Source organism: Pogoniulus pusillus, chromosome 27, assembly GCF_015220805.1.
Source record: "Pogoniulus pusillus isolate bPogPus1 chromosome 27, bPogPus1.pri, whole genome shotgun sequence".
NCBI classification, from domain to species: Eukaryota; Metazoa; Chordata; class Aves; order Piciformes; family Lybiidae; genus Pogoniulus; species Pogoniulus pusillus.
In genome coordinates, this window is record NC_087290.1 from 18,600,470 (window position 1) to 18,624,756 (window position 24,287).

General features: G+C 52.3%; 1 protein-coding gene across 1 annotated transcript in view; it reads left to right on the top strand.

Annotated features, from left to right (window-relative positions):
* The first annotated feature begins 2,583 nt into the window (after nucleotides 1–2,583).
* The window catches only part of TPH2 (tryptophan hydroxylase 2), a 63,658-nt gene continuing 41,954 nt past the window's right edge, over nucleotides 2,584–24,287 (top strand). The window contains exons 1-6 of the mRNA XM_064166270.1: nucleotides 2,584–2,688; nucleotides 5,489–5,641; nucleotides 7,874–8,057; nucleotides 9,096–9,196; nucleotides 13,203–13,270; nucleotides 23,432–23,628. Of these exons, the coding sequence (XP_064022340.1) occupies nucleotides 2,584–2,688; nucleotides 5,489–5,641; nucleotides 7,874–8,057; nucleotides 9,096–9,196; nucleotides 13,203–13,270; nucleotides 23,432–23,628 (808 nt within the window). The remainder of the gene's footprint in view (nucleotides 2,689–5,488; nucleotides 5,642–7,873; nucleotides 8,058–9,095; nucleotides 9,197–13,202; nucleotides 13,271–23,431; nucleotides 23,629–24,287) is intronic.

The following is a 24,287-nucleotide window of genomic DNA, read 5'->3' on the forward strand; positions in this document are numbered from 1 at the left end:
GGACAGCCTCTGCTCACCTGTGCCCTGCCACAGGACAAGGGGCAAGGATGGAAACTGCAGCACAGGAAGTTCCAGCTCAGCAGGAGGAAGAAGTTCTTGAGTGTAAGGGTGAGAGAGCCCTGGCACAGGCTGCCCAGAGAGGCTGTGGAGTCTCCTTCTGTGGAGCCTTTGCAGCCCTGTCTGGATGTGCTCCTGTGTGACCTGTGCTGGATTCTCTGCTCCTGCTGTTGCAGGGCGGTTGGGGACTGGAAGCTCTGCAGAGGTCCCTCCCAACTCCTAACATCCTGTGAGCCTCTGCCTTCCTCTCCAGGGAGAAGCAGTCTCTCAGTGGGACTCAAGGCAGGCAGCATAGTTTAAATAGTTGACTTTTAGTCTCGCCTGCCTGTTCTAAGTGCCTGCTGACACCATGTACCTTTGTTTGCTTTGCATTCAGGAGTTGTTCTGAAGAGGTTATGTGAGACAGAAAACCTCTGCCACGCTCTGGTGCCTGCACAGAGCTGTAATAGATAGCGAGGCTGTGGGGTACCAGGGTCATTGATTTGTGTGATGTTGCAGCTGTAGAGCTAGCATCTAGCAGGAGATATAATTATGCTCCATCGTGCCAGTAGGAGAAAAGCCTGCTCAGTAGAGCTTGAGTTCATCACTGGAGCATTAGCAGAGTGCTAAGCAATCTCATTCTTGTAAATTGTTCAGCTGCAGGAACTGTGTCTGGGTACCTCAGGCAGAGCAGGCTGCAATATCAAAGTTCAGAGGCTCTGATGTGCTTCTTGGCATTAAAGATGCTGAATAAACATGGCAGAGAATATTTCTTGATAACTTAAGATAAGAGACTGAACACAGGGAGATGCATTCTCCTAACTGGGAAATGAAGCAAACCTTTCTGGGTTAGCAGGATGAGAATGGTTGATGTGCATTGCAGGAGCCAGTGGTGCAGCCAAATGTTAGCACAGTCTTACTGCCAAGCAGAAGAAAGGATCCTAAGTACATTTCACACATAGGGAACTGGAAAACTGAAGGTAAAAGGATTTGCTTCAGGCTTTCCACCAGCTCTGAGAATGCTGTCCCAGTCTTGAACACAGATTCATAGAATCAGTCAGGGTTGGAAGGAACCACAAGGAGCAGACAGTTCCAACCCCCCTGCCATGGCCAGAGACACCTCACACTAGAGCAGGCTGCCCACAGCCTCAGCCAGCCTGGCCTGAAACATCTCCAGGCGTGAGGCTTCCACCACCTCCCTGGGCAACCCTTGCCAGACTCTCACCAAACTCATGCTCAACAACTTCTTAACCTTCAGGCTGAATCTCCCCATTTCCAGCTTGGTTCCATTCCCCTCACTCCTATCACTCACTGACACCCTAAAAAGTCCCGCCCCAGCTTTCTTGTAGCCCCCTGCAGATCCTGCAAGGCCACCAGAAGGTCCCCTGGGAGCCTTCTCCTCTCCAGCCTGCACAGCCCCAACTGCCTCAGGCTCTGCTCACAGGGAGGTGTCCCTGCCTGTGGCAGGGGTTGGAACTGGATGATCTTTGAGGGCCCTTCCAACCTAACCCATTCTGTGATGATTCCATGATGTGTCTGTGTACCAAGCTAAGCACATATGCTGCCAGCTGTCACAGTCAGCCAGGTTGCTCCTTGAGGTTTATGGAGTGTGGGTGAGATGAATGGGCAGTGGGGCAGACTGGAAAGTGGCTGAAGATCATTCAGAAGGTCGTGGTTAGTGGCACAGTCTACTTGGAGGTCAGTAACAAGTGGGGACACAGTCTCAAGCTGTGCCAGGGGAGGTTTAAGCTGGATGTTAGGAGGAAGTTGTTGGCTGAGAGTGTGATTGGCATTGGAATGGGCTGCCCAGGGAGGTGGTGGAGTCACCATCCCTGGAGGTGTTCAAGAACAGACTGGATGGGGCACTTAGTGAGGGCTGGGGGTCAGGGGGAGGGGGGTGGGGCAGGCTCTGCTCACTGCTCCCTGGGATAGGACAAGGAGCAATGGATGGAAGCTGCAGAACAGAAAGCTCAACACAAGGAGGAACTTCTTGAGTGTAAAGGTCCCAGAGCCTGGCACAGGCTGCCCAAAGAGGCTGCGGTGTCTCCTCTGGAGCCTTTCCAGCCCTGTCTGGATGTGTTCCTGTGTGCCCTGAGCTAGATTGTGTGGCCCTGCTGTGGCCGGGGGGGTTGGACTCGATGATCCCTTTGGCTCCCCTCCCACCCCTGGCATCCTGTGACCTCCGAGCTGGAGGCGGGCACGGCTCTCTGCCCTCCTGGCCCCGGGAGGCAGTGCTGCGGGGTCCTGCCGGGGCGGGCGCGGCGAGGTCGGCGCTCCCCGGGACCCCGCTCCCCGGGACCCCGCTCCCCGGGACCCCGCTCCCCGGGACCCCGCTCCCCGGGACAGCGCTCCCCGGGTCAGCGCGGGCGGTGCGCGGCAGGCTGCGGTAAGCGGGCGGCGTGGGCGGCTGCCAGCCGGCGGCTCTCGTCACCCGCAGACAGGGCTCCCCTAATCGGGCTGCCATCAGTCTCGGCGGGGGCGTATAAAAGCCGGCGCGGCGGGGCGAGGCGGGCAGAGCGCGGCGCTGCCCCCCGCCCGCCCGGCCCCATGCAGCCTGCCATGATGATGTTCTCCAGTAAGTACTGGGCACGGAGAGGCTTCTCGCTGGACTCGGCCCTGCCGGAGGAGCGCTCCGCCGGCGGCAGCCTCACCGTAAGTGGCCGCGCTGGGAGCGCAGCTGCTCCGCTGGGCACAGCCCCCGGCGGGCGCCGGAGGGGAAAGCTTCTGGGTCAGGGCAGCTGCGGGGTGGGCCGGGTGCGGCGGGCGGGGGAGGGTCCCCGGTCCGGGGGGCTGGCCCCGTTCCTTTCAGCTGCTCCGGCTAAGTGAGCGCTTTCCCAGCAGTTCCTGCAAGCCAGCTTTGCGGCCGCATCGGTCCTCGCTACAGGAGCAGCCGTAAAGGTGTCTTGAAGCAAAAGTGTGATCGAGGAGACAAACCTCCCCCCGAAGTGAGCCGCGCTGCTGCTGCGCTGCGCTCCGCGTAAGGGCTTCAGTTCTGAAGGGCTTCGGTTGGCCCCGCGGAGTGCCTGTGCCGTGGGGATCTGCCTTCCCGAGGCGCTCGCAGACCGCCCGGCACAGTGTCAGTGCCTGCTCTCACACCGCCTGGGTGCCCGTGGCTGAGCAGCTGCTTTGAAGGGTCCCAGCTTCTGCCTCCCAGCAGGGCTGCGAGAATGTGCGAGAGCATCGTGCAAGGAGTGTGCAGCTTCCCTGCCGGGAGGCAGAAGCCCTTCTGTGCGCGATGATGATGTGGGTGCCACAGTTGCTTGGGGTATCGCAAGCACAGGGCCAGCTTCTCTGAGCTTACAGGTGGATGTGAATGAAAAGCTGCACCTTAATACCAGTGAAGGATATCAGTGGTGTGATCTGCTCCGAGTATGTGAAGTAGTCAGGACTGTGAAGGTTTGGCCTCCTACCAGGCTTTGTAACACGTTCAGGTCCCTTGAGTTGAAGCAATAGAATGTGCCAGTTTGTACCAGCTGTGAGCTGGTTTACTGTCTTCAGAGTAAACCTAAACCATTCTATGATCCTATGATAAAATGTGACATGTCCCTGTTTGTACTGGAGCTATGGAATTAAGCAGGATCAGTTTGGTTTACTGTCTTTGAGTTACTTTCTTCACTGAGTTTTGCTATAGGTGACTTTCACTGATGCATTAGGCTGTCAGGACTAGGGGGAGTGCAACAGAGCTGGAAATGGGTAGGTTCAGACTGGATGTTGGGAAGAAATTCTTCAGCAGGAGGGTGATGAGAGCCTGGCAAGGGTTGCTCAGGGAGGTGGTGGAAGCCTCATCCCTGTAGGTGTTTCAGGCCAGGCTGGTTGAGGCTGTGGGCAGCCTGCTCTAGTGTGAGGTGTCCCTGGGCATGGCAGGGGGGGTTGGGACTGGCTGCTCCTTGTGGTCCCTTCCAGCCCTGACTGATTCTGTGATTCTATGATGCTGTAATTCTATGATTTCTTGCACTTGGTCCAGATAATTAATTTTCATTAGGGAAGATGATCTGCTAGCCATTATTTAATTATGAAGTGTACTAATGATCCTGCCTGATGAGATTGGAGTTCTTGCAGTCTTTTCTGCTGGACTCACAGCAAATAAGTGTTCTGGTTTGCATGTGCTTGAGAGGGTCTCTCAGGCATCACTTCAGGTAATGCTCAGAGTGTTAGGGCTCCAGTGGCAGTGCTGGAAAGTGACAAATGCTCCAGTTACTCAGAAGAACCTGTGGTGCTGGCATCTCAGACACTCAGCTGACTACATGATCCTCACTGCTTAGCTTCCAGAAAGCAGCACAGAGTAAAAAAAGTCCTGGGTGCTGCAAAAACAACATCTGTGTCACTTTGTGTGCAGCATAGCCTGTGGGTGACAAGAGCTTACCCACAGCCCAGATGTTTCTTGAAGCTAGGAAACAAAAGTGACCTTCCCCTGAAGTAGTCCTGAGCAAAGCTCCTGGCAGGCAGGATCAGATAAACTCATACTAAAACAATAAGCACATTTGGAAGTCTCCATAACTGCATTTCCAGGTTGTTTCTGTGTAGTCTAAAGAGGCCACAGAGCCTTTGGAGTTCCGTGAGGAGTTCCAGTGTGGCTGGTGTAAGCCTGTGCCGTTTGAGGCACTCTCTTTTGGTAAGAATCACAGAATTAGCCAGGTTGGAAAAGACCTCTGAGATCATCGAGAAGGCAGCTTGCAGAGGTTACAGATGGAGGGTTGTGAGCATGAAATCCAGAGAAAGAGTCTACAGTTTCTGGAGGAAATGAAAGCTCACAGAATGTGAGAGTGAATGAGGTTGGAAAAGACCTCTAGGAACATCGAGTCTAACCTATCACTTAACACCTTCTAATTAACTAACCCTTGTGCTGGCACTGGGCATCACCCAGCAGAGCCTGGCTCCAGCCTTCTGCCACTCACTTGCACATCTTTAGAACCATTCCTGAGGTTCCCCCTCAGGCTCCTCCTGTCCAAGCAGCACAGCCCCAGCTCCCTCAGGCTCTTCTTCTGGCAGAGATGTTCCACTGCCTTCAGCACCTTTGTGGCTCTGTGCTGGACTCTTTTAAGCAGTTCCCTGAGGTCCTTCTTGAACTGAGGGGTCCAGAACTGGACACTATATTTGTGTCCAGGGCAGGTTCAACCTTCCACCAACTAGGACCCTCAGGTCCTTTTCCTCTTCACTGCTCTCCACAGGGAAGTGGTGGACAACTTTAAGAAGCAGCTGATGAGGATGGCATTTTATCCTGGATCACATTCTGTGATTCTGTGCTCCAGTCTCCCTGATGGTGAGCAAAGCCAGGCTGGATGAGGCCTTGAGCAACCTGTTCTAGTGGGAGGTGTCCCTGCCTATGGCAGAGGGTTGGAACTGGCTGAGCTCTGAGCTCCCTTCCAACCTAACCCATTCTGTGATTCTATGACTTCATATCAGTAAGAACCTCTTTTACATCTGAGCTGATCTGTACTTTGTCCATTTCTAGCTGAACAGGTCAGGTTCTGGGAAAAACGAGGATAAAAAAGGGAATAAGGGAAATGGAAAAGGTGAATCAGCTGCTGAAAGTGGAAAGACAGCTGTGGTGTTTTCTTTGAAGAATGAAGTTGGAGGATTGGTGAAAGCTCTCCGACTGTTCCAGGTAAGGAGTACAAATCCCTCTGCTGACTGACTGAGGAAGGCTGATGGGGTCAGGTCCTGCAGCTGGGTCGAGGCAATGCCAAGCACCAATACAGGCTGGGCAGGAACTGGCTTGAGAGCAGCCCTGAGGAGAGGGACTTGAGGGTGCTGGTGGAGGAGAAGCTCAGTCTGAGCTGTCAGTGTGCTCTGGCAGCACAGAGAGCAGCAGAGCCTGGGCTGCAGCCAGAGCAGGGTGGGCAGCAGGGCAGGGAAGGGATCCTGCCCCTCTGCTCCACACTGCTGAGACCCCACCTGGAGCACTGCATCCAGTGCTGGAGCCCCTGGGACAAGAGGGCTGTGGAGGTGCTGGAAGGGGTCCAGAGTAGGGCCACGAGGATGAGCAGAGGGCTGGAGCTGCTCTGCTGTGAGCAGAGCCTGAGGCAGTTGGGGCTGTGCAGGCTGGAGAGGAGAAGGCTCCCAGGGGACCTTCTTGTGGCCTTGCAGGATCTGCAGGGGGCTACAAGAGAGCTGGGGAGGGACTTTTGAGGCTGTCAGGGAGTGATAGAAGTGGGGGGAATGGAACAGAGATGGGATGTTAAGAAGAAGTTGTTGAGCATGAGGTTGGTGAGAGCCTGGCAGGGGTTGCCCAGGGAGGTGGTGGAAGCCTCATGCCTGGAGGTGTTTCAGGCCAGGCTGGCTGAGGCTGTGGGCACCCTGCTCTAGTGAGAGGTGTCCCTGGGCATGGCAGGGGGATTGGAACTGTCTGCTCCTTGTGGTCCCTTCCAACCTTAACTGATTGTATGATTCTGTGTTTGCTGGTGTAAATGCAGTGGGCCCTGGCAGGGGGAATGGGATGCAGTCCTGCCCTGCAGTATTGAATGAAATATAACTGGAAATGTTATGGACTGTTCAGCAAAGCATCTGGGGCTCGAGAAGCCTTCTCTGGCATAAAGCTCAGCAGTGATGCTGATGTTCACTCTGTCCACTGTGGATTTCTGATGCAATTCTCAGCAGCATAAATTGGGTTGAAGTTGTCTGTGCAGGCACTTCAGAGAGCAGAGCAGAATGTGAGTTATGTATATGCCCAGGACGAGGGGCAATGGGTGGAGGTGTAGGAGGTGTAGGAGGTTCCATGTGAGCCTGAGAATTTTTTCACTGTGAGGGTGACAGAGCACTGGAACAGGCTGCTCAGGGTGGGGCTGTGATCTGCTGTGGGTGATCCTGCTTTGGCAGGGGCGCTGGACCAGATGATCTTTGGAGATCCCTTTCAGCCCCTGACATTCTATGATTCTGTGATAAACAGATGTTGGTGACAACCTTGCAGCTTGACAAGATTTGGTTATGAAGCTGGATGCACCTTGAAGTGCTGGCAGGGTCAGTGGTTTATGTGTCTGGAATGTAAATGGTGAAGTGTTGGTCCCCAGATAGAGCACAGGATGTTAGGGGTTGGGAGGGACCTCTGCAGAGCTTCCAGTCCAACCCCCTGCCAGAGCAGGAGCAGAGAATCCAGCACAGGGCACACAGGAACACATCCAGACAGGGCTGCAAAGGCTCCACAGAAGGAGACTCCACAGCCTCTCTGGGCAGCCTGTGCCAGGGCTCTCTCACCCTTACACTCAAGGAGTTCTTCCTCCTGCTGAGCTGGAACCTCCTGTGCTGCAGTTTCCATCCCTTGCCCCTTGTCCTGTGGCAGGGCACAGGTGAGCAGAGGCTGTCCCTGTGCCTTCCTTCCTGACCCCCAGCCCTCAGCTCTTGATGGGCATTGCACAGATCCCCTCTCAGCCTTCCCTCTGCAGCCTAAGCAACCCCAGGGCTCTCACAGTTATCCTCCCAGGAATATTTTGTTCCTCACAAGTTCCTAAGCGATGCTGAAGCAGTCCCTGTTTAATGGCTTTGATTTAAAGCAGCACATTCAAATCTGCTTAACACTGCCTAATAAAATTGCATTAGAATTCAGTATTTATAGCCAAGGTAAATATAAAATTGCATTAGATTATTTTTCCCCCTTCTTTTTAAGAATTAAAATGTTTTACTGTCCTCTGTGAGGAATGGTTCTTGGTAGATAAAACTTTTATTGTTGCTTTCAGCATGCAGATTATTTTTGGTCTTTATTTATTAAGCATCAGTAGCTGGCTGTGTAAATACTTACAACTAAACCACCTTTTAACAGCTGGGAAAAAAACTTTTCCTGAGCAATATGCCCTCATTATTGCCCTTCTAGCTGATGTGTCTCTGTTCCATCCTCTGCCCACAGGAGAAACATGTGAGTATGGTTCATATTGAATCACGAAAATCCAAGAGGAGGAACTCAGAGGTGGAAATTTTTGTGGACTGTGACTGCAGTAAGAAAGAATTTAATGAACTAATCCAGTTACTCAAGTTTCAAACTAACATAGTTTCTCTCAACCCACCAGAAAACATCTGGACTGACGAGGAAGGCAAGGCTGCTTTTGTTGCTTTTGCATCACTGTGTTCAGACACTGACAGGTGTTTTGCTCAGGGTTCGGTGCTGGGACCACTTCTGGTTAACTTCTTTGTTGAGGATCTTGATGAAGGCACAGAGTGTGTCAGAAGATGGCACCAAGTTGGGTGGCAGAGTTGATCTGCACACAGGCTCGACTGAGGGACTTGGATATATTGGATCTGTGGCAGACATTAATGGGATGAGCTTAAACAAGGCCAAGTGCCAGGTCCTATACTTGGGTCACAACAATCCCAAGCAGTGCTACAGGTCTGGGGCAGTGTGGCTGGAGAGCTGCTGGCAGAAAGGGACCTGGGGGCTGTAATAGACAGGAGCTGAGTGTGAGCCAGCAGTGTGCCCAGGTGGCCAAGAAAGCCAATGGCATCCAGGCTGGGATCAGAAATGCTGTGGCCAGCAGGAGCAGGAAGGTGACTGTGTCCTTGTACCCAGCTCTGGTGAGGCTACAGCTTGAGTGTTGTGTTCAGTTTTTGGGCATCTCAGTACTAGAGAGCTGTGGAGGTGCTGGAGCCAGTGCAGAGCAGGGCAAGGAAGCTGGGGAAGGGCCTGGAGAATAAATCTGCTGAGGAGAGGCTGAGGGAGCTGGGGATGGGCAGTGTGAAACAGAGGAGGCTGAGGGCAGAGCTCATGGCTGGCTGCAGCTACCTGGAGTGACATTGTGGAGAGGCTGCTGCTGGGCTCTGCTTACAGGTCATTAGACATAGAAGAAGAGGGAATGGCCTCAAGCTGCCACTGGGTAGGTTTAGACTGGACATTAGGAAACATTAGGAGTGGTGAGGGAGTGGAATGAGCTGCCCAGGGAGGTGGTGGAGTCCCCAAGCCTGGCTGTGTTTCAAGGTGGTTTGTCTGTGGTGCCTGGGGCTATGGTTTAGGATGCAGCTTACAGAGTAAGGATGTAGGAGGGACTTTGCCAGCCTGGTTGTTTGTGTGCTTCTGTTTTGTGTAGCTCTCTGCATGGTCTCAGCACCCCCATACATTCACTTTCTGGCTTCTACAGATCTCGACTGTGTCCCTTGGTTCCCCAGGAAGATAGCTGAGCTGGACAAATGCTCACAGAGAGTTTTGATGTATGGATCTGAGCTGGATGCAGATCACCCTGTAAGTGTTAACATAAACCTGTCTGGAAGATAATTTGTTCAGGTTCTTTGCCAGTCAGATCCAAAGCCTGTGGACTGCTGAGTGCTTTGTTGAGCATGGGTGGGGATTTAATTCTCTTCAGTGCTTTCAGTGAGATGATTTTCCTTTGCTCTAGTAGGACACCCGAAAATGAGCCACAAAACATGCTCACTGTTTAACATCTAGGTCCTCTTTTGTACTTGCTTTCAATTATTAATAACCAGCTGGTAGCAAAGTTTCAAACTCTGAGGAGTTTAGATCAACCTGACCTTGGTTCTGCCACAAGTAGCTCCTAGGGAAGGACCGATACTAACCTGGGTGTGAGGGAAGACTTTCTTGGTGCCTCAGGAGTTAATGACAAAATAAACCAGAGCTGCAACATGTTCCTGCTTCTGCATGAGTTGGAAGGTGTCTCACACGTGCCCTGACTTGGTGCCAGCAGACAAGGCTGCCTTTCAGACCAGCTGCATCTTCGCTGCTGCCAAATGCTCAGTGCAAAAGGCAGAACAATCTGTCTGGTGTTGTTTCAGTCCTTTGGCCAATGCCTATCAGTGCTCAGCCTCTGAGTCCTTCCTGGGGTGGCAGGGATTTGTGTTACAGCATTTCCACTTGGTGTAAACCCAGATTTCTGCTCTGGGCCACTTGGCTGGAAGAGGCTGGAGGCAGGCAGTTTGCATCCAATCCTGAAACAAGGTGGATTGAGCTGGTGTTGTGGGGAGCCTGCCTCTGAAAGGGAAAAATGAGAAGGAACTACAGTGTCTAACCATGAGACTGTCTGTAACAGTCAGATGAAAGTCTAGCTGGAGGTGGTAGTCACCTTCTTTGCTTTGATCACACACTTTTGTTGGTTGGTGTTGACCAAGGCAGTGAGAAGTGGCCCCAGAGAAGTTTGTGGCTGCAGAAAGGTCAGCTTGGTGCAGGGAGCTGTACAGTGATGCATCATCTATCCACCATATGGAAGCTCAGACAAGTACTCCAAACCAGACCATGTTACCTGGCCACTCTCTTCAGTGAGTTGCACTTCTGTTTGTCACCAGGAAGCACAAAAATGCATTTTACTCTTCAGCAGTGACTAAGGGAAACTCATGTGCTCCCTGGTGCTTGCCTTGGCTGAGGAGAGGCAGGTTTCCTGCTGGCCCTGGGGCTCTATGTCAGTGCAGCAGTGGCACTCAGAGCTCTGCCTTTTGTCCTGTCCTCTCCACGGGCTCCTACAGTGGCCATGCCATGGTGGGGACTCGGGAGCAGACCCTCACACCTGTGCACACAAGCAAACCTATCTTCACGATGCCCCCTGGCAGTCCCACGTCCCTGACCTTGCTGTTGTCTGCCTGTGTTACCAGCCACCACCATCATCCTCACCTCCTTTGGCTCCCTCTACCATGTGGGAGCCCTTCCCACACTTTTGGCCCCTGGCTGGGGAGCACATTCCTGGATCCTGTGCACATCCTGATGGCAGACTGGGATTTAGCTGACATTTTCTCAGAGCCTGTCGACTACCTTCAGCCATGAGCAGTAATTTGGGTCAGCCAGGGGCTGTAGTGGCAGCTCATTCTAGTCGTGGGCTGGTGACTGTGACAGCCCATTTGACACTGCTTTATGCTCTTGAGCTGCTGCCTTCATTAAATACCTGAGTGCCCTGCTGAAAGTCTGCCTTCAGTTTTACAGGCAAGGCAGAAAAGGCATTTGCATGATATGAATATCTACTTTACACTTGGGGGAGCTCTTATAAACCTAATTCACACACCATTTGATAGCCTATGCAGCATGCCAGGCACTAGGCATGGGGGAAAAAACCTGTCAAACCTGGGACTGGCCTTTCAGAGGCCACTTCTGGTGCCTTGCTCTCTCCCTTAGCAGTGGCACGTAGGTGCCAGAGGACCAAAGGGAATTGCCCTGCTGCAGAACCACTGTAGCACCACTTCAGCAGCACAGCCCTAACCCACTCCACGTTGGCTGAGGGCTTCAGTTTGGCTATGCCTGGCAGGCTTTTAAATCCCTCTGCTGCCATCCAGCAGTTCTCAGCTCTTGAATAGCCTGCAGTGGAGTAACTCAGTCCCTGTGTTGTGTTATGAATGCTGCAAAATTAATAGTCAGTATTAGTTTTGATGCCCAGGCAAAGACTGCTCATAGCTATGACATTTGTTTATTAACTTTGCATCTCACCACAAGACTTCTCTGTAGTGTTTGAGACACATGGCTTGGGTGTTTATACACACGGGGAACAGGCAGCCTAGAACACTTAAGAAACAAATACAAACACTAAACCTAGAACTGGAAAGAGGTTCTGGTGCCCAATGATGCCACTCGGGCACTTGAGAGGATCCTTTCTGCTGCTAGGGCAGAAGGCACAATAGAATCTAGGTACAGAAATTCTTGCAGAGAGGCTTTGGATATTTACACACAAAATGGGGTCAGACAGTACCCAAACACTTGAAGGGAGTTCTGTGGGTGTCTTGAGGGTTGTTGGCAGGCAAAGCAGAAGCCAAAGCAGGCATGTGGCAAAAGCCTGTTCATTGTTTGCCTGAACGTAATGGCCAAACCTGACCCTGTTAGGTGGAGTCAGGAGCTTGCTTTGCCTTATTTGGGGAAGAACAAATCCAGGCAAGTCTGGGACCCTCCAAGTGGCTGTCTCCAAGCCTTTTGTCTTCTCCCTGTGCTCTACTTCCACCCCCCACACCCTAGCAGAGGGAAGGGGACCGTGGGATCATGCCTGTGCAAGCCAGGACATGGATCTACCACGACACGTTGGAAGGTAGTAAGCAGGCAAGGAGGTTCCTCCAGATTGCTGCAACTTTTCTGCAAGCCAAAAAGCTTCCCCCCCCCCCTTTTTTTTTTTCCTTAAGGAAAGGAGGCTTGAAGGTTTCCTGCACTCCTTTGACATCCTCCCTTACTTTATTGCTTCTTGGCCTTTTGGCTAAGATCAAGTGTAGTGTGTAGTGAGTACTCTGGCCAGAAGCACAGCTTTGGCTGTGGGGCAGTGAAATGCCTGCTGAGTTTTCTGGGAGCTCATACAAATACTCCCAATCAAACCACGTTGCCTGGTGATTCCCTTCAGTGATTTGCATTTCTGTGTGTGGTCAGTAAGCAAAAAGGCATTTTACTTTGCAGCTGTGGCTAAGGGAAACTTAAGTGCACTTTCTGGGCTACTAACTGCAGGAAACAGATAACTCTTCAGCTTTTTTTGTCTCCTAGAGGTTGGCAGAGTTCTGCCTTGAAAATAGATAACTCTTTGTAGTCCAGAAGCTGAAGTGTCTCTGTATTTTATAGGCATAGAAGAGCTGTAGCTGGCTGATGTGTACGTGTTCCACAGCTGGTTTGCACTTGCCCTGGGAAAGGCAGAGCCCATCCTCTGTGACTCAGTGCATGGATTGACAGCTGGCAGCTGAGTGGGTCTGTTAGGATGGCAACCACTGAAGTAGCATCATCTAAAACGAGTTGTCTGTGAGCTCTGAGTGCTTGATTCAGCCAGTGAAGAGCATTGTAAAGACATGAGCCTGCTGTAGTCCAGGAGGCAGAGCCCATCCTCTGCAACTCAGTGCACTGACTGGCAGCTGGCAGCTGATGGTGCAGCCCCGATTGTGTTTGTTATGGTGCTGAAGTGGCATCACCAGAACGAGTTGCCTGTGAGCTCCGAGTGCTTGATTCAGAGCTGTGTAAGGGTAAAGTATTCTGCCCTGTGCCTGTGTGGAGATCTCCTTTCAGATTAAAGTCAACCTCAGCAAGACAAAATGCCAAGGAAAAAAGTTTGCCTGATTAATGACTGTACCTATCCACAAACCCCTCCTGAAAAACTCCTGTGGGGCTTTGCTGTGGAGGGGGGAAAAGCACAGTGAAGAAATCTCATGTCTTCCCTAGCACTCCTGTAGATGGTGTTAATCAAAATGCAATCTAATTAGGCACTAAATAAACACTCTAATGATTTACTTTGTGATTCCTACAAGCAGTTTTCTGTCCTCACTGCAAATGACTCTCTTCTTCCTTGCTTAAGGGATTTAAAGACAATGCCTATCGACAGAGAAGAAAGTACTTTGTGGATGTTGCCATGAGCTATAAATAGTAAGTACTGGCATAATTCTTGCCCATGCTGCTGACGAGGTGGAATTCATGCTCTGCTTAATTCTGTGGGATGAAGTTCAGCAGTAAAGTCATTCTTTCAGCTGGGGCTGGTTTAAGTTTGGCTGTGAGTAGCACTCCTGAGGTTTGAACTCCGTTAGGGCTTTGGTGCCGATACAGGCAGGTGAAGGGTTTGAAAGCTGAGTGCTATCAGCATTTTACTCATAGCTCCTTACACCTAAGGAACTCTTTCACAAGTGCTTGCATGTCCTGGTGGCAGACACACTGGTGCACTGCTGAACCCCAGGGATCTGGCAAGGCTATGCACTTGAATGAGCTCACTGAAACCCCAGATAGTTTTATTTTCAGGAGCTTACTGTCCTGGATGCTGCCAAGAGCTATTTGGCACTTTTGCCAACCAGGCTCTGTACTTCTCAGGATTCAGGCAGTGGATGCTGCAAAGGCAGGCTGAGGGAGCTGGGGGTGTGCAGCCTGGAGAAGTGGAGGTTCCAAAGAGACCTCACAGCAGCCTGTCAGTACCCAAAAGGGGCTACAAGAAGGCTGCAGAGAGGCTGTTTGCAAAGGGCTGCAGGGACAGGATGAGGGCAATGGCTTCAAACCAGAGCAGAGCAGAGTGAGATTGGATGTTAGGAACAGGTTCTTTGCCATGAGGGTGCTGGAACACTGCAACAGGTTGCCCAAGGAGCTGGTTCTTGCCCCATCCCTGGAGATATTGAAGGTGAGGCTGGAGAGGGCTGTGAGCAAACCTGCTCTAGTTGAGGATGTCCCTGCTGAGTGCAGAGGGGGTTGGACTGGATGAGCTTTGGAGGGCCCTTCCCTCCCAGCCCATTCTGTGCTTCTCTGTAGCTGGTGGAGCTGCTGCCTGTGCACAAATCCCCTGCATGTGTCTTCTCCTTTTTATTTCATTTCCCTGAGCCAAGTCAGTACCTTCAGTTCACTTCCATCCCTGGAAGTGAGGAAGCTTTCTGTGCTCCCTGCAAACAGCTACTGTGCTGCAATTTTCTTGTCAGGGAAGCATTCAACTAATTCCAACCACACTCCAGGTGTTATTTGCAACAGGCCTAAGCCCTCATTCCCGAGGGAAGGAACATGCTAATTTTATGTTCTTTTCCATTTTGCTGCACTTCTTCAGGCTTTTATTTTTTGTTTTCCTCCTCTGAGGTTTCTATCTACGTTGTTTAAAGACACAACCACTTCTCTCCTTGCACAGAAAGCAGCTCTTGTCAGGAAGCAGTGCAAAAAAAGGGAGTTGGGAAGACCTTAGGAGGAGAGCCTGAGGGAGCTGGGGCTCTTTAGCTTGGAGAGGAGAAGCCTGAGGGGTGACCTTGTGAATGGTTGTAAATCCCTGAAGGGTGAGTGCCAAAGGATGGAGTCAGGCTCTGCTGGGTGATGCCCAGTGCCAGGACAGAATCACAGCATGTCAGAGGTTGGAAGGCACCCCCAGAGATCATCCAGTCCAATCCCCCTGACAAAGCAGCATCACCCAGGGCAGTCCACACAGGAATGCATCCAGGTGGGATTGCAAAGGCTCCAGAGAAGGAGACTCCACAGCCTCTCTGGGCAGCCTGCTCCAGGGCTCTGGCACCCTCACTGGAAAGAAGTTTCTCCTCCTGTGGATCATAGAATCGTAGAATCAGTCAGGGATGGAAGGGACCACAAGGATCAGCCAGTTCCAACCCCCCTGCCATGGGTAGGGGCACTCTACCATAGATCAGGCTGGCCACAGCCTCATCCAGCCTGGCCTTAAACACCTACAGGGACCCCCACCCCTCAGCTATTGACAGACATTGCTCAGATCCCCTCTCAGCCTTCTCTTCTGCAGACTAAACAGCCCCAGGGCTCTCAGTCTCTCTCCAGAGGGGAGATGCTCAGGTCCCCCAGTCATCCTCATGGCTCTCTGCTGGACTCTCTTCAGCAGGTCCCTGTCTCTCCTGAACTGGGAAGCCCAAAACTGGACACAGTATTGCAGCTGTGGTCTCAGCAGAGCAAAGTAGAGGAGGAGCAGAACCTCCCCAGACCTGCTGGCCACACTTTTCCTGGTGCCCCTCAGGCTGCCATTGGCTCTCTTGCCCACAAGGGCACATTGCTGGCCCATGCAGACCTTGCTGAAAGACCTCACACTTTGTACTTACATAGTTATGTATTTTTTTCTTTTTAGTTTTAATTTCTTCATTTCCTCATTTTCCCCTCTCAGCCAGGTGTGACTTTTTCAGCCCACACAGTGAGCTGCTGAGGATGTCTGGTTACTGCTCCAAGCAGAAATGACAAAGGGTTGGTCATGCAAAGACAGGTTTCAGTGCAAACAACACAGTCCAGTTTGGAGGCTTTTGTTTTTTAACCTCCTTTCTCCCCCACCTCATTCCTTTCCTCTCCATCTCCTGTTTTCCCCCAATTTTCCTCCTTTCTTTTTATCCCCTTCCTTTCCACTCCATCTCCTACTGTCTCCCATCTTTCTCCTTTCCATCTCCTTCCTTTTCCTCTATCTTCCTCCTTTCCTCTCCATCTCCCTCCTTTTCATCTCTATCTCCTTTCAGCACCACCTCTCCTTTCCCACCCTATCTGCCTCTTTCCCAGCCCACATTTACCCCAAACCCACAGCACCTGGGTGCTGCTGGAGTCTCCTCCCAGCCCAGGTGTCACCACTTTGCCTTCCCTGCCCACTCCCTTTTATAAGGGCCCCAGGAGAGGCAAGCCCCAAGCTTGCCCACTTGGGCAGAGGATCCTCCTCGGATCATCACCGGTGAGTGCCCCTGGGGTGCACTGGGTGAGTGGTGGAGGGGATCAAAGGCCGGGGGGCCTGCTGGCCCCCCGGTTTGCTAGGGTAGAGAACTGATGCTCGCTCTTACATCATCACCCACGGGTGCTGGCTGAACCTGCTGCCTGAGGCTGAGCTGCTCTGTGCTTAGCTGCTGCTCTCTGCTCACTTGTAGAGCTGTAGAAGTGGCAGGAATGGAGCTGTGAGGTGTTTTGAGAAGGCTTGGCTTAGCCTGGAGGGAATGTCTGGGAGTCCCTAACAAGGAACGTGGAATAAAGAGCAAGGGGCAATGGGTGGCAGCTGAGGCATAGGAAGTGCTATGGAGACATGACAAAGAGTTTTTTCCCTGTAAAGGTGACAAAACCCTGGCACAGGCTGCCCAGGGGGCTTGTGGAGGCTCCTTCACTGGACTTAGCCGAGCTGGAAATGGAAGAATGAAGGTTTGTGTTCACAGCTTAGCACAAGATCCAGGCAGGTATTCACAGTACCTACAGCTATAGACAGCAATAGGCAAGTTCAAAGTGATACAGAAACACAGCAGCTCGCCCAGAAACCAGAGTCCCCAGGAGGGGCTCCCAACCACCCTTACACCTCCTTCCCACCCCTCTGCCTTGGCCCAGACTTTGCCTTACATCCAAGGTGAGTTTGGAGAACTGGCCAGGGGGGTTAGGCAGCAGAAGGATTAGTTACACAGACAGCAGGTTAGAGAGAGAGAAGTGCAGCCCAAAGCCAGGCAGCAGCTCTGTTACCTGTGTTTGTGTTCTTGTTTTTCTCCATCTCAGCAAGCCTATGAGTGCAGCAGACATCACCACTGTTTCCTTTCCACAGGCTCAAACTAGCACAGTAACTCAGGTCCAGGAAGAGGCTGTCAGTTGCCCTGCCTAAGTGCTGGAAAGATCATGCAGCAGGCTCAGCAGGCAGTGGTTGGTTCTCTGAGGTGCAGGTGGGATTGCCTTTTGCCCTGGAGCCAGCAAGAAGTGGCCTTTCACAGAGCTCATGTAAAGTAATCCTGCACCCCTCCAGAAAAACTGATCAATTGAGTTAGGAGAAATGTTTCCCTTTCTCTACACGTTGAAGGCTCAGCAGGAACCTTTTCTGCAAGCATGTTATAGAAATCACAGAATCAGGCAGGTTGGAAGAGAGCTCCAAGCTCATCCAGCCCAACCTAGCACCCAGCCCTGGCCAGTCAACCAGACCATGGCACTGAGTGCCTCATGCAGTGTTTGCTTGAACACCTCCAGGGATGGTGACTCCACCTGTCCCAGTTTGAGGCCACAAGCTACCTGGGACTGGAGGACAAATGATGGTTGGCCAGGGCTGGGTGCTAGGTTGGACTGGATGAGCTTGGAGGTCTTTCCCAGCCTGGTTGATTCCAGGACTCTTGGTAGAATAAGTACAAAACCCATTAGGCCCAAAGTGACCTTCTAGAATCCTCCACCCCCCTCAGCCAGTGAGATCTTATGTGGGGGCCAGCTCTTGTGCTTCAGCAGAATGGCTCAGAAGTACTTCTGCAGCCCACTGAGCCTTTGAAACTCCTAAAAGGTTGCAAACTCTTCCCACTCTCAAGCACTTCCAGTCAGAGGGCTCCCAGTGGCTGTGAGGTCAGTGCTTAGGGCCATTCCCTCAACTCATGCTAACACTCCTTAGGGCTCCTGCAGTGGTTATCATAACCCCGGGGATTATGAGGGGATTGTCCCCTTGGGCTTGGCTTTGGTGAGGCCACAGCTCAGTGTTGTGTTCAGTTTTGGGGCACTGCAATACAAGAGAGCTGTGGAGGTGCTGGAGCAAGTGCAGAGGAGGGCAGGGAGGCTGGGGAAGGGCCTGGAGGATAAATCTGCTGAGGAGAGACTGAGGGAGCTGGGGATGGGCAGTGTGAAACAGGAGGCTGAGGGCAGAGCTCATGGCTGGCTGCAGCTGCCTGAAGGGACATTGTGGAGAGGCTGCTGCTGGGCTCTGCTCACAGGGGATTGGAGGCAGATCAAGGGGGAATGGCTTCAAGCTGAGGCTGGGCAGGTTCACATTGGACATTAGGAAGAAGTTTTTTACAGAGAGAGTAGTGAGGGAGTGGAATGAGCTGCCCAGGGAGGTGGTGGAGTCCCCCAGGCTGGATGTGCTTAAGCATGGTTTGGCTGTGGTGCTTGTGGCTCTGGTTGCAGGTGACTCTTAGGTGATCACCACTCTTTGAACTCTATCTTGTAAGCAGCTCCTCATCCACCTCCCTGCCTGCTCTTCCTTCCCACACTTCCTGAGCCTGCTCACTAGGATGCCATGGGAGATGGTGTCAAAGGCCTTGCTAAGGTCGAGGTAGACTACATCCACTGCTCTCCATGAATCTAGCCTAAGCTTCTCTTAGGCATAAATTCATTGCCTCCAACCTCTCAGTGCCTCCCAGGTCAGTGACCTTCCTGTCACTTGCTGAGGCCTGATGCATTTCTACTTTTAATTTTCCAGTGTTTGAAAAAAAACCCAACCCAAACCTCCACACTTGTTCCCTTTAAACAGTAACAAAGAGGTCTGGCTGCAAAGAAATGGCTGCAAGGAGTTGGTTCTGCTCAAAAAGAAGTGAGTAGAAACTCTCAGAGCATCATTGCTTTTATGAGCTGCTGCTGTTCTACAGTGGGAAGTGTCCCTGCCCGTGGCAGAGGGCTGGAACTTAGGATGGTCCTTGAGGTCCTTCCCAGCCCTTACAGTTCTATGATTCTGTGTTCTACTTTGTTTGAACATAAAGAGGTCTCTATAGTGATGAGAGATGGAAAAGCACTTAAGGAGTTGTCTTGGGAGAGCAAATATTTGCTGGTTCTGGTTGCTAGAGGGAAAGATGTTAACAGAGCCTGGCAGTGAAGATCAGCTGTGTGAACTAAATGGGCAAAAGCAATGAATTCCTCCCTCCTTCGCTTAGCTTCCCTCCTAAAGATAGTGAAAATGTGTTAATCTTCCTAATTAGCCCTTTGAGGCTGATTAGGGGTTGAAAAAGGAGTGAGGAAATTAGATCTGGAGGAAAAATATGCTGCTTGAGAAGGACCCCATAATGTGAGCTGACAGCTCGTGACCAGGGCCAAATGGAAGTGACTGCCTTGAATAAGGGGGGCTGGAAGCTCAGGGTAGGCTGGCTTGGGGAATCAGCTTATTTACCCACCAAAAAGTGTGGCTCTGCAGGCTGGGCCAAATTTCTGGTTTCTTGAGATGTCTGAGCAGGAGGTGGTCCTGATGCTGAAATAAAAATGAGATTTGCAGAGCTGAGAAAGGCATAGGTGCTCCCTTGAGTCAGGCTGCCCTGGTCCTCTGGATAAAGGAAGCAGTGTCTTGGGCAGCTCTCCCAGGCATAAATCCTACTAAGGAATTAAAAGTTCACTGAACCTTACTTGAGTAGTATAGAATTAATTGAAGCCATAACTAACTTATAAACCTTATAGTGAGCAGCGACTGAGCTTCAGCTTCTTGATTGTGTTTATAGCTCTCCAGTGGCAGTCTACAACTACCTGAAGGGACACTGTGGAGAGGCAGCTGAATATGAGCCAGCAGTGTGCCCAGATGGCCAAGAAAGCCAATGGCATCTTGGCTGGGACTAGAAATGTTGTCCCCAGCAGGTGCAGGGAGGGGATTGTCCCCTTGGACTCTGCTCTGGTGAGGCTGCACCTTGAGTACTGTGTTCAGTTTTGGGCACCTCGATACCAGAGAGATGTGGAGGTGCTGGAGGCAGTGCAGAGGAGGGCAGGGAGGCTGGGGAAGGGTCTGGAGAATAAATCTGATGAGGAGAGGCTGAGGGAGCTGGGGATGGGCAGTGTGAAACAGAGGAGGCTGAGGGCAGAGCTCATGGCTGGCTGCAGCTACCTGAAGGGACATTGTGGAGAGGCTGCTGCTGGGCTCTGCTCACAGGGGATTGCAGACAGAACAAGGGGAATGGCCTGAAGGTAAGTCTGGGGAGGTTGAGATTGGACATTAGGAAAATGTTTTTCCTGGAGAGAGTGGTGAGGGAGTGGAATGAGCTGCCCAGGGAGGTGGTGGAGTCCCCCAGCCTGGCTGTGTTTCAGGGGGGTTTGGCTGTGGTGCTTGGGGCTATGGTTTAAGGTGACTCTTGCAGAGCAGGGCTCTAGGCTGGGCTTGGTGACTCTGAAGGGCTTTGGCAGCCTGCATGGTGCTGTGGTTCCATTAATAGAAACCTGAGTTTTTTCCACTGGTGCACTCTTCTCTTCCTCTTTGCTGGGCCAGTGCTGACCCACAAATGTAAAATCATAGACTCTACCAGGTTGGAAGAGAGCTCCAACCTCAGCCAGCCCAACCTAGCACCCAGCCCTGCCCAACCAACCAGACCATGGCACTAAGTGCCCCAGCCAGGCTTGGCTTCAACACCTCCAGCCACAGCCACTCCACCACCTCCCTGGGCAGCCCATTCCAATGCCAATCACTCTCTCTGACAACAACTTCCTCCTTACATCCAGCCTGAACCTGCCCTGGCACAACTCAAGACTGTGTCCTTGTTCTGTTGCTGGCTGCCTGGGACAGTATCTGTTGCAGAGGTCAGGCCTAAGGAAGAGGGCTGAGGCTGCTGCAGGGTGTTGTGGCAAGCCCAGGTGCACCAAGTGCCAGCCTGCCTGTATCTGTCATTTAGGGTCCAATTTAGAGTAGCTGTGTTGTGCTTGCTGTGAGCTGTCAGGCAGCTTAAGGCTGATAAAGTGTAAAGGTGGAGACAGAGCAGAGCTGGAGGACTGCCTCCCTCTGCAGAAGAGGCATGGAGCCAGTGCTGCTGCTGCTGCTGGGAAGTGCTGCACTCAGTGTGTTGCAATTTGTGTCGTGCCTGCATGAGAGCGGCTGGAGGGGACCCTGCAGATGTAGTCCTGTGTGAGTGCCTCATACAAAGCAGCCTTTGACTGACAGATAAGTGCCAGGGATCAAAAGCCTTTAATGCAGGGAAAGGTAAGAGGATTAAACAGAGAGCTTTAATAAAGATGAGGGGACAGCCACAAGGAATGTAGGGCAGGTGGTCAAGTGAGCCTCTCGTGCATGTAGGGACTGCAGAGCAGCAGCTGTGTGTGACAGGAGGCCTCATTCCCTCTCACCTTGTACAGTGTCATTAGAGATCACCACAAATACTCACAGAATGGGACCTCAGAGATCACAGAATCACAGAATGTGCAGGTTGGAGGACACCTCTGGAGATTGAGTCCAACCCCCTGCCAAAGCAGCATCCCCCAGGGCAGTCCACACAGAGATGCATCCAGGTGGGGTTGGAAAGGCTCCAGAGAAGGAGACTCCACAGCCTCTCTGGGCAGCCTGCTCCAGGGCTCTGGCACCCTCACTCCAAAGAGGTTTCTCCTCCTGTGGAGCTGAAACCTTCTCTGTTCCAGTTTGCATCCATTGCTCCTTGGCTTATTGCTGTGCACCACCCAAAAGAGCTTGGCCCCCTCCACTTGACCCCCACCCCTCAGCTATTGACAGACATTGCTTGACCCCCAGCCCTCAGCTATTGACAGACATTGCTCAGATCCCCTCTCAGCCTTCTCTTCTGCAGACTAAACAGCCCCAGGGCTCTCAGCCTCTCTCCACAGGGGAGATGCTCAACTCCCTCACTCATCCTCATGGCTCTCTGCTGGACTCTCTCCATCAGGTCCCTGCCTCTCCTGCACTGAGGAGCCCAAACTGGACACAGTATTGCAGCTGTGGTCTCAGCAGGGCAGAGTAGAGGAGGAGCAGAACCTCCCCAGACCTGCTGGCCACACTTTTCCTGGTGCCCCTCAGGCTGCCATTGGCTCTCTTGCCCACAAGGGCAAATCTACTCCAGTCTCCCTGCCATGGGCAGGGATGCTTCTCACCTAGACTCAGCTGCTCAAGGCTTCATCCAGCCTGGCCTTGGACACCTCCTGGGAGAAGGCAGCTGCAGCCTTCCTAGGCAACCTATTCCAGAGTCTCACCACCCTCATACTGAAGAATTTCTGCCTGAGAGTCAGCCTAAACCTACTGTCCCTCAGCTCATTGTGTGGCAGGCTCTGTTTAACAGTGACAGGAAATAAAGGAACTCAGTGCAAAGTAGCAGCTGGCAAAGAGAAGGCAAATGTTTAAGAGGGTACAGTGAACCAGGCAACAGCTGAGAGAGAGAGCCAAAACCCAGCACTGCAGTTCCTCTGCTCCTTTGGGGTGCCCTGTGCTCAATGCACTGGTGCAGCACTGTGCTGGGGGTGCCAGTGTTGCCAGCCCTGTGGCATGGGCATGGTGCTGGGCTTTGGGCTAGAGGAGGATCCTCTGAATCCTTTTTCCAACCTGTGCCTTGAAAGAGGCTACCTGAGGAGAAGGGAGATTGCAGATGAAGGCTTGTGAACATGAAATCCAGAGAGAGTCTACAGTTTCTGGAGGAAATGAAAGCTCACAGAATCTGAGTGAATTAATCAGCTTGGAAAAGACCTCTGAGACCACTGAGTCCAACCTGACACCTTCCAATTAACTTACCCATGGCACTCAGAGTCTCATGCAGCCTCCTCTTAAACACCTCCAGGGATGGGCACTCCACCACCTCCCTGGGCAGCCCGTGCCAATGCCAATCACTCTCTCTGCCAACAACTTCCTCCTAACATCCAGCCTGAGCCTGCCCTGGCATAGCTTGAGACTGTGTCCTGTGGTTCTATCTCTGGGTGCCTGGCAGCAGAGCCCAACCTCACCTGGGTTGTAGACAGCAATGAGCTCTGCCCTGAGCCTCCTCTTCTGCAGGCTGCACACCCTCAGCCTCTCCTCACAGGCCCCTCACCAGCCTTAGAGCCCTTCTCTGGACACCTTCCAGCACCTCAACATCTTCCTTAAACCGAGGGCCCCAAAACTGGGGGTGTGTGATCTTTGATCCCATTCTGTGCTCCACAACCTCCCTGGGCAACCTGTGCCAGTGTCTCACCACCCTCACTGCAAACAACTTCTTCCTAACAGCCACTTTCAACCTCCCCTCTGACACTTCAAACCCACTCCTCCTCCTCCTCCTGTCATTACCAGACCTTGTCAATAGACCCTCCCCAGCCATCCTGCAAGGCCACTCCAAGCTCTTCTCCAGGCTGCAGAGCCCCAACTCTCTCAGCCTGTGCTCAGAGCAGAGCTGCTGCAGCCCTCTCAGCATCTTGGTGGCCTCCTCTGCACTGGCTCAAACACTTCCATGTGCTGCTTGTGCTGGGGGCTCCAGAACCACCTCCTTGGGCAGCCTGTTCCACCCTCATGGTGAAGTAATTCTGAGGATAAGCCTCTTGGTGTCATTTCAAAGCAGTTTCAATGCTCTCTGCCTGCCTTTTCCCTATTGAAAGAGCATTTTCCACAGGAGGCTTTGCCCTCCGCAGTCTGTCTGGAATCTCCTTGCATTCCAATGCTTTTTGTGCTGCTTTTGTTCAGCTGTCTTCTGTATGTATTTATTTCTGCAGTGGCCAACCCATCCCCAGGGTGGAGTACACAGCTGAAGAGATTAAAACGTGGGGGGTGGTCTTTAGGGAACTCAGTAAGCTCTACCCCACCCACGCCTGCCGGGAGTACTTAAAGAACTTCCCTCTGCTGACCAAGTACTGTGGCTACAGAGAGGATAATGTGCCTCAGCTGGAAGATGTTTCCGTGTTTCTTAAAGGTAAGGTTTGTGTTTGGTTTGTCCAGAGAAGGGCCACGAGGATGAGCTGGAGCCACAGAGAGTTGGGGGTGTTCAGTCTGGGGAGGAGAATGCTGCGAGGAGACCTTCTTGTGGCCTTCCAGTATCTGAGTGGGGCTACAAGAAAGCTGGGGAGGGACTTGTTAGGGTGTCTGGGAGTGGTGGAATGGGGAGCAATGGATCCAAACTAGAGGAGGGCAGATTTAGGCTGAATGTTAGGAAGTTCTTTAGCATGTCCTGCCACAGGACAAGGGGCAAGGGATGGGAACTGCAGCACAGGACGTTCCAGCTCAGCAGGAGGAAGGAGTTATTGAGTGTAAGAGTGAGAGAGCCCTGGCACAGGCTGCCCAGAGAGGCTGTGGAGTCTCCTTCTCTGGAGCCTTTGCAGCCCTGTCTGGATGTGTGACCTGCACTGGATTCTCTGCTCCTGCTCTGGCAGGGGGTTGGACACAATGATCTGTGGAGGTCCCTTCCAACCCCTAACATCCTGTGATCTACTGTTAACTATTGAGAGAAAGAATGCAAAGCTTTTTGTCCCCCAAATGTATGGAAAGTCTCTAAGGGAAGTACAAAGTTTCCAGCTAAAGGCTTGCCTCAGTCTCTGCTTTATCCAGAACTCATGTGTGAGCATCTGCAGTTGT